This window comes from Herpailurus yagouaroundi, unplaced genomic scaffold (genome assembly GCF_014898765.1).
Source record: "Herpailurus yagouaroundi ecotype Mexico unplaced genomic scaffold, PumYag 28, whole genome shotgun sequence".
Classification (NCBI taxonomy): domain Eukaryota; kingdom Metazoa; phylum Chordata; class Mammalia; order Carnivora; family Felidae; genus Herpailurus; species Herpailurus yagouaroundi.
Genome location: NW_024412376.1, coordinates 127,434,946 through 127,445,324, shown reverse-complemented (window position 1 = coordinate 127,445,324; position 10,379 = coordinate 127,434,946). Strand labels below are relative to the sequence as shown.

The window sequence follows — 10,379 nt, the reverse complement described above, 5'->3', positions numbered from 1 at the left end:
TATATATATATATATATATATATATATATATATATCAAATCAATTATATCTGTTGCAACAGATAACTAGCGTCAGGTTTTTTACTGAATACTCCATGCCTTACCTCAACTCTGCAGTGTAGCCACAGTATCTAAAACTTAATAAACAGGAGCCAATTCATAAAATTTCTGCTGAATAGAGCCTTAATGTAAGTTAAGGGTTAATGGCCAAGACAACTATATTCCAAATATTCATGCTAAGGTGGCTCTTATCTCCTTGAGCCTGGCAGAGCGACATTGCCATTAATTAAAATGGACAATATGCCAGAGATATTTAACAGGAGGTAAGGGTTCAAAGAAAACAGCATTTCAAATGAAAGCCTTAAGACAAAAAATAAAAGTTAAGGTGCTGCGAAAGAATTGCAAATATGTTAGGTGGAAACATATATATATATATACAACAATTCCAACAAGCAACAGAAAAGTATGGATTGTCATGAAACAAAGCAACCTTTCAGAAAACACTTAAATGTGAGTCTGAAAATATTTTATTGGAAGTATGGAAAATCATACTACCCAGAAAATTATCAATTCCCCCTTTTAGTACCTGTATCGGTATGAATCATCAAAATGAGGACAGAAAACAGTATAATGTAATTAATTAAATAAAGCTTATTTTCTGGTTGCATGACATAAAGAGTTTAATAAGCTTGATTTGGTCCTGGGAATTTTCATAAATAAGAAAGAGAGTATATCAAGTCTCATCCAAATATGAATAATATCAATGAGTATCTAGGAGAAAAAGAGCCAAAAATGTTTCTCAAAGACTTTTATTTTCTGTATACCTTTTTAAGTAATCAAGGCACTTTTGGGAATGATGTATAAAGTCACGGAAAAGATATATAGGATAATGTTTCCAGTGGATCATTCTCAAAGTGGGAATGAGAAGTCAAATACCACTATTTCTCAAATACCACAGTGAGCTATAGAGTCAGAGAAAAGTCATTTAATCTATCTGTGCCTCGCTTTCATTGTCTTCAAAGTATAAGGTTTCCAGTATTATCCTAACTTAGAGGAATGACAGGAAATAAGATGCCATGTCTGTCATGCTTCTAGAACTTGTAAGCAAATATTTAAATGTACTCATCTAGGCATTAAAACAGTGTTCAAATCAAGCATTTCCATGACATGCAGGTGAGGAATATTCCCATGTCCCGTGTCAGACATTAACTGAGCTCCTATCCACAGAAGAAAAGCGGATCCTGTTAGATCCTGCTAGCAGAGTATCCTGGGAAGATAAAGATCCTTCTATCTCACAGTCTTGTTTACAACACTAAAGAGAGACCGGACGTGGGCGTGCCAAATAGTGTTAGCAACAACTATCCCTTGATTCAAGTCAGAATCATTTCAGGAGATTCTGTATCCCTGTGGATCCAATATCACACTCTTAGGTTTGGCTGGCACACTTTCATCAAATGTGCTTTTAGTGACATTTCATTATCAAGGCTTTGTTCATTTTCAGACTTGAGCCAACATGATTGAATTTTCTCAAAATGAAACACAAAATAATATCCGGAGGATTCTATAAGATTAACACTCTATAACTCTAAGGCATGTTTTTAGCACAAATATTGTTAGATCTAAGATAATATAAACAAACAGCTGTTAAAAATGTACAATTTTGCATTAAGACAAACTAAATTTTCAATCAAAAGTTGATTCATGTCAATATGTGATTCCCCACAGAAAGAATAAAGTACATTTAAGAAAAGCAATGTGACAAAGTATTACTCTTCTAATACACCAGTAATAATGAGGGTTTTATTACATACTGTTCAATATATACGCACAAATGAATACACTACAGTCAGTATCTACAGGTCAGAAATGTGATTATGTCTTACCTTTAAATGTGACAAACAGTTCTGTAGGAAAATATGCCAGTTATTTAAAAAAAACTGTTTCTGACTGACACATAAAAGGCAGGTAATTAGTGGATAAAGAGCCTATAGGAGATAGGGAAAAGAGAATTAACATTTTTCATGAGAAAGCACAGATTTGTAAATCATATCCTCAGAAACAAAGGCAGTTTTCCCATTTGTCTTAAGAAGTACGGTCTCCTAAAGTAACGTAACAAAAAATGATAAGGGGCAAATTTTCTGTAAGAACAACTCCTCGATCTGTCTCATTGCCCTGAGTTGGAGCATGTTTTTATTTTTCCCTAGAGCCACCACTCCCTCAACGAGTACAGTGGTTAGGAACACAAGCCCTGGGATCAAGCACAGACTGGCATCAAAGTTTCAGCTTTTTATGTGCCAGGCACATGACTTCAGGGTGGATATAATTAAGGGCTCCAAGGCTCCCTTTGCTAACACACGGACTGGAGAATGATAGACGGGGCTGGGAGGTTTAAAGTAAAACAATGCAAATGTAATTAGTTCAATGCCTGGCACAATAAGTGTTTATTCATTATTAGATCTCTATCTTAAGTGGTCAAGTATTTGTCTAATTCTCCACACTTTCTCCAAGCTGCATAAAAATTTACAGCAAACTCCTTCAAAGTTACATGGAGTGGGTGGTTAAATCTCTGAATAGAAATGATGTCATTAGATAGACAATGGTTCCTAAGTAATCTAATACTTCTGAGTGCAATAATAATGTAAAATAAAGAAATTTATGGTTTAATAGGAGTATATGCAAGCTTCCACATAGTATAATGCATAACTTAAAGCACCTGTCAAGATAGGTAAATACCTAGAATAAAGTCTGAATAACCTATCAAATGTAGAGCCAGTAAAATTAAGAACAGAATGTTTTAAAAAGAGCAAGAAAAATGTATAAAATTTGCCCTTATGTTGCGTTTTGGAAATTTTACAATGTCAATTCTTACAATTCTTTTCAATCTCCCCTCAATTCAGCAATCAATTACTACAACTCCTAATTAAATATGTAAAGGTTTGAAATGCTTTTCAATACCAATGAATGCTTCTTCCTGGAGCTCAGTTCAAAAGTAGTCTGATAAAGCATCTCCACAAAATTTTTCAAACAGGGAACATTCACTTCATTTTTAACAGCCTAGGTAAAAAGATAATACAAAAACAAAGAAAATGGTCACAAATATTAAACTGTACAGAAATTACGAGAACTTTCTCTAAGGTGTGAAATTAGTGACTCCCTCACCGAGTATCTCACTAAAGTACTAGAAACTGCCAAACGACCAACTGTCAAGTCGCTGAGATAAAGGTGGTCCCTGTTCTGAGAAAACACAAGCAAGTGAACAGGCAATGAGTATGTGATACAACCAACAGATGCTGCAAGAGGAAATTCTCTGTGCTCTGGGCACCTTCACAAGGGGCCCCGACAGAAAAACTCCATAAGGAAGTAACACCAAAGCTGAATCCAGCATCCCTTCCCTGATACAAAGCAGTAAATCCCAGGTAACCTCTCCAGCCTTGTCCTCCACACTCTGCCTTCCTGCACTGGGATCCAGCAGCACCAGCTAGCTTTCTTGCTGTTTCTAGAACAGATCATGCATGTTTGTGCTTTAGGGAGTCTACAGTGGTTCCTTGTGCCCAAGAAGTCTTCCCTCAGATACAGCATGCCTTTTCCCTCGTTCCTTTAGCTTCTGCTCAGTCATCTCCATCTCCTTCGAGGGGGTGGTCTCAGCTGATCACAGTATTCAAAATTTCAACTCCCTTACCCCTTCAGCAATCCCTACCCCCCTATCTTACTGTACATCTCTCCACAGTACTTATCACCATCCACCTACTAGATATTTTACATACTAGTTTACTAGCTGTTTTCTGCACTAGAAATAGCTCTACAAGAGCAAGGTGTCTTTCCTACCTTGACCATTCTTGCATTCCCTATGCACAGACGAGGCTCTGATACAAAGAAAGCATTCAATACATGTGATGAGTGAATAAGTAGAGTCCAACCAGGCAAAGTGGGGAGGGAGGTTATTAAAGAGGCAAGAATGTTCCAGACAGAATGAGTGCTATATGCAGCAGTGGGTGTTATGGATTGAAATGTCACCTCCCCCACACCCCAAATTCAGGTATTGAAATCCTAACCCAGCGTACCTCACCATGTGACCTTATTTGGAAAAGGCAGGTGTCATTTGGTCATTGCAGATGTAATTGGTTAAGTTAGGATAAAGTCATATTGGGGTGAGGGGACCCTACTCCAACATGATGGGTATCCTTTAAAAAAAAAAACAGGCAATTTGGACAAAGACGTACACAAGGAGAACACCATGCAAAAATGAAGGCAGAGCTCAGGTGCTGATTCTATAAGCCAAGGAATGCCAAAGATATCAGAAACTAGGTGAGAGGCACAGAACAGATGCTTCCTCACAGCCCTCAGAAGGAATCAACCCACAAACACCTTGGTCTCACCGTAACTGTGAGACAATAATTTTTGTTATTTGAGCCACCTAGTTTGAGGCACTTTATGAGGGCTGCCTTAGCAAACAAACTACAAACACAAACACGGCATAAAAGAAGAATCAGGTAACACAATACTCATGGACCGCAAGGACCGTCAAGGGTCTTTCCTCCTACAACCTGCTCCTTTTGATTAATTACCTTAAAAATACAACCTAATCCCAGTTAGGTATCTGGCAAAAACAGATTTTCAGACAAGGGGGAAGCACAAATGACAATGTGGGATAGAGAAGCAGCAACCCAAACCACTTCTAGAAAAAGAAATTGAAATACATGCACTAATGAAAATAGACTAAAACCTGATGGTTTGATAAATGATAGGTTTATTTTATCAAAAAAATAATAAAAATAAAATAAAAACCCCAGACTTGGCTGAAACCTGGGGTGGGGGGCTATCTGGCTCACACTACCTACTGAGCTCTATTCATGACTTTTGTTTGTACCCATTAAAAAAGAATCTTCAAATTTTTTTTTTTTAAATCCTCAAACATTTAACTGTAAGTAAATACTCAAGACAGGTAAAAAAAAAAAAATCATGCCAATCACGGTCATTAATATTTTCAAACTTTCACTTTGCTTCCAGTTCCCTGTCTACCTTTTCTTTTTTTTCTTCTAAGACTTTAAAACTTCATTTTATTTTATTTTTTAAAATGTTTATTTATTTATTTTTGAGAGAGAGAGCGTGCGAGTGAGCACAGGGGAGAGGCAGAGAGAGAGGAAGACAGAGAATCCCAAGCACAGAGAATCTCTGTGCTGTCAGAGCGAGGCCCCATGCAGGGCTCCAACACATGAAACGTGAGATCATAACCTGAGCCGATATCAAGAGTCTGACGCTCAACCGAGCCAACCAGGCACCCCTCCCTGTCCACCTTTTTTTAAAGTTTATTTATTTATTTGAGAGAGACAGAGATAGGGTGAGTGGGGGAGGGGCAGACAGAGGGGGAGAGAAAGAATCCTAAGCAGGCTCCAAGCCGCCAGCTGTGCAGAGCCCGCTGTGGGACTCAAACTCACGAAACCGGGAGATCATAACCTGAGCCAAAAACCAAGAGTCAGACCCTCAACCAAATGAGCCACCTAGGTGTCCCCAAAATATATTTTTAAGATACATAAAAATATATCTCTAAAACTCAATCAGAATACAAACAACTCCATATTAAAAAATAAGAAAAGATTTCAACACACATTTTGCCAAAGAAAACATATGGACAGCAAATACAGGACGCTCAAAATCATTGGTCATTAGGGAAATGCAAATTTTAAAACCCCAGTGAGACACCACAACACAACTAGCAGAATGGCTAAAACTAAACAAACTGGCCAAAGAAGTGTTGGTGAGGATGTGGAGGAACTAGAACTCTCACATCCGGCTCCTTGGAATACAAAACGATGCAACAACTTTGGAACGTTGTATGACAATTTCTTTAACAATCAAACATATAGCTACCATTTGGTCCACCAATTCCATCCCTAGATATTTACCCAAAGTAAATAAAAGCATATGTCCCATACATAGACTTGGACATAAATGTTCACAGCGGCTTTATATCTAACAGCCCAAAACTGGAACAAATGGATCCAAAACAGATGACCACAACCAAACTGTGGTGTTATCTATACTGTGGTATGTCTATGCAATGAAATACTATGCAACGATGAGAAAGGAAAAACCTACTGATACATTCCACAACATAGTTGGAACTCAAAATAATTATGCAGAGTAAAAGAAGCCAAAAAATGGCTTTGTACTATAAAACTCCATTAATATAAAATTCTAGGAAAACCAAAACTAATGTAGAGTGACAGAAAGAAGATGAATAGTTGCACTACCCAAAGGTGAGGTGAGTGGTGGTGGGGGGTGGGGGGGTGGATTAAAAAGGAAAATAAGGAGGGGCGCCTGGGTGGCGCAGTCGGTTAAGCGTCCGACTTCAGCCAGGTCATGATCTCACGGTCCATGAGTTCGAGCCCCGCGTCGGGCTCTGGGCTGATGGCTCAGAGCCTGGAGCCTGTTTCCGATTCTGTGTCTCCCTCTCTCTCTGCCCCTTCCCCGTTCATGCTCTGTCTCTCTCTGTCCCAAAAATAAATAAACGTTGAAAAAAAAAAATTAAAAAAAAAAAAAAAAAAAAAAAAAAATAAAGTTCCAATAATTAAAAAAAATTAAAAAAAAAAAAAAAAAAAGAAAATAAGGAAACTTCTAGGGTGTGACAGATATGTACATTATCCTGATTATGGTGATGGTTTCCCATGTGCATACACATGTCAAATTATATACTTTAAATATGCATACTGTATGTCAATTTTACTTCAAGTTTAAAATGAAATGATGATATATATAATATATATATACATGAAAAGAATATCATTTATGCAGCAATATGTAGTATACTGAAAGTGAGTTGCATATCACATATCATACAGAACAACTGAAATGGGTAAAAACAAACAAACAAAAACCCCAGGAAACAAACCTAGCATCTAAGTATTAAAAAATCCCTTAATCCTATTTATAGCATGCTGTTACTAGTAACTGCAAAATTATTTTCAAATAACACACTACTTGTATGTCAAGAAAGGCTTCTATAAATCTGCTGCCCTAGAAATTATGTTATATAAATAATATACTTATAATAATCATATTTTCTAAATAATTTGGAATACATATTTTGACAGGTGGGACGAATATCAACAGCAACTACAGAACACTTAAAATCGAGACAGTCCTGTAAATTCCAAGATATATGTTACAGTACAGGCTGTTAAAATGGCCACCATATTGTAAGAAGCAGAAGCCGCGAGTAAATGCAGTATTTTGCACTGAGCTGCTTCAGGCAGCCGTTACCTAGAGGCTGGGTTGCAAATACTCTGCCCTCCATGCAGTCTCTGAATCTTAAGGACCTGGGCCCCTTCTTTTAATTAAAAGGCTAATCAATGCTCTACTGACATTTGGCTAATAACCATTTTCCCCATATCCATATGACATTCAAATTTCCCACATAACAGTCTATGAAATTACCGGAAAGTAAGACTATTTCACGTGGCAACTTCTTCAGTAAAAAGGTACTTTTAACATACAATATAGAAATTAAAATATACTTACAGCAGCTACAGGGATAAGAATCTCCACAAATAAACCAGCAAGTGCATGCTTTATATCTTTATCTTTTACTTCTAAGAAATACTGAGCACATTCCTGGAGGGGCAAAGAGGTATATATTAGGTTTAAGAATTTTTAATATCATGGTAAGTTTGTAAATACTGCGATTTTACCAAAAAGCTAAAGTCAAAACACACTCAAATTTAAAAAGAAAGTAAATTCACACCACTGGCAATTTAACACTGGAACTGAAGAATTACTAACGATGCCATGAAAATATATATATATATATATATATATATATATATATATATATTCCTTTAGTAATATATATATGTTTCCTTTATTAAGTCACGAAGAGCAAGCATAACCACTGTTAGGCTAATTCCAATCACCACAATGGAGAAGGCATATCACCTGCATGAACTGAAATGATGCTTCAAAATCTTCTACAGGATACATTTTTACTCGAAAAAACTTCATTCCCATTATTAAGCTGATGATGCTTTGTACCACATGGGGACTTTGTTCCTTTTGCCGCAGTTCTTTCAATTCTGTCACAAACTTCTTCCTCACAGCCTGAAATCTTTTATATACACGAATACATAAGTGGATAGGAATTCAAAACACTAATGTCCCACATGATACTCAAGGTTGAAATCAAAAGATACTTTACATAAACATTATGTCCTTTCTCTACCCTCATCAAAATTACTAGAAAAGCACAGAGGGAAATAAAGTGATTTGATGTTATTCGAAATCTGCTGTTCCTTTATTTTAAAGTTAGAAGTTCCTTAAGAAGATATAATAAGATGTCTTTATTCCTACAACATCGTCAATACAGCTCCATTACCATTTAATCGTTAATAATCATAGTCAAATCAAATCAAATAATCTACCCCATAAATCAGATAGTGTCTCCAGTTTGTATTCCTTTTTATAAAACCTGTAATTTGAGTTATATGGAGAACGGATTGGAGACTATAAATGTGTTCAAAGACAGGAATCAATCAATTTTAGACTACCATCACTTAAAATTAGTTTCTCCTTATGCTGGAGAAAAACTGAAGGAGAGGAGTGGGGCACACGGTCTCACACAATGTGACTAAGCTCAAGAATCAAAATGCTTTCAAATGTAAGCACCATCCTGGATTCAAATGACCACAACTGGTAAGTCTACTAAGTTTTTTCTCTGCTTACATTGCAAAAAGATACTTACCAGTTTAATAATCAAAAATACTTAATTTCCCCCTTTATTTATTATGAAACAGCTAAAGATTTTACTGTTAATGTTACTGGGGGAAACCAGTTTCTGAAAAGTTAAAATGGGAAATGAAGCATATTTTCTAATCGTTATTGACTACGGAGGGGAAAAAGAAAATTGCGTATTAATGAAATATGGATATATGATAGGAAATATCAGCCATTTCCATTTGAGTCTTGGAGAATATAACACCATTTTCCACGAATATATTCTTTTGCATTTTAAAAAGAAAATATACAATGGATAAAAACCTTCCCATCGCAATAACACTAGAATCCAAGGGTTTTTCTCTTCTATTAAATTTCTCATAATAATGATCAGCCACTACACTCACAGGAAGCAAACATTAACAAGAATTGTACTTGGCTTTTTAGAATTTAGAAAGGGTTTTATCTGATGATTTCAGGACCAAACTCTTCTTAAATGACATCTAAGAAAATCTGAATTGATAATTTTTTACCTTACAAATTTCCCAGTGGCAACAAAGGAAATTCAAACTCTTCCATAGTCTTATGATCAACCACAAGATACTACAGATAAACTTTTTTACTCTTTACTATAATGATGGTTCAAGACAATTCAATGGGTCTAACTCCTAATGAATAACACCTTTATGGAATCATCTAGTATCTTCTCTTTCTTTTTTGGAATCTCTTCTACCTATTCAAAATTCTATTTAGTGCTAAATAAAATGATTAGGAGGAAAACACTGAGATGCCATCTCAGAAGTAAAACCATTCAACTAGAAAGTATTAAAAGTTGTTATTAGCTCTGTAGAGTTCTTAAAAAACAAAATAGGATGTGAAAAAACACTTCTTATAGAATAGTTAGAAATAAATAAGGTAATGTCCTGACTATTCCTGGCACTTTTCTGACTTCCTCAATTCAGACATTTATGGAAAACCCCAAATAAATGAAAACAAGTTGTATACTTAATGTACGGATATTACTTTAAAATCCTCTAAGAAATAGAGCAGCTAAGTAATAAAAAGTGGAGGAGACTGCAAAATAACTATGAAAAAAATTAGATCTAATGCTGTCATTGTCAATTACAATGAAGCATTCTAAAATACAACTGAAATCAGTGATTTAAATACTTACTTTGACTGGGCAAGAACCCCTATCACCTCTGCATATAAATCTGCAATAATATGCACATTCCCAGTGTTGGTTCCTGAATATCTGAAACAACAAGAGAACAAATGTGCTGTTTAATTTTTCTATAAACTCTCTTTTACATAAATCTGAAAGTTTCTCATCAGAGGGTTACAAAGTTTTTTTCTGAAGAGTCATCTGTAGAATAATAAAAACCACACAAATTTTCATCTAGCTCTGAGTTTTACTTGGTCGTGAAATTTAGCCTTCTAATTCTTATAAATCCAATCAACACTTTTAAGAATTATTTTAATAAAATCTTTCCAATGGGGGTGCCTGGCTGGCTCAGTTGGTAAAACAAGAAACTCTTGATCTCAGGGTCATGAATTCAAGCCCCTCATTGGGCATGAAGCCTACTAAAACAGACAAACTTTCCTAGAAGCATTTTGTGGGGATTTTAAAGAAAGAAAGAAAGAAAGAAAGAAAGAAAGAAAGAAAGAAAGAAA

The 10,379-nt window shown here is 35.7% G+C and overlaps 1 protein-coding gene across 11 annotated transcripts in view; it reads right to left on the bottom strand.

Annotated features, from left to right (window-relative positions):
• Positions 1-10,379, bottom strand: part of FRYL (FRY like transcription coactivator) — a 274,545-nt gene that overhangs the window by 112,046 nt on the left and 152,120 nt on the right. For all 11 annotated transcript variants that reach the window (XM_040484078.1, XM_040484071.1, XM_040484087.1 and 8 more), the window contains 5 exons: positions 9,880-9,960; positions 7,932-8,100; positions 7,518-7,610; positions 2,955-3,053; positions 1,883-1,984 (listed from right to left, as the gene is read on the bottom strand). In XM_040484078.1, coding sequence (XP_040340012.1) covers positions 1,883-1,984; positions 2,955-3,053; positions 7,518-7,610; positions 7,932-8,100; positions 9,880-9,960 — 544 coding nt within the window. The remainder of the gene's footprint in view (positions 1-1,882; positions 1,985-2,954; positions 3,054-7,517; positions 7,611-7,931; positions 8,101-9,879; positions 9,961-10,379) is intronic.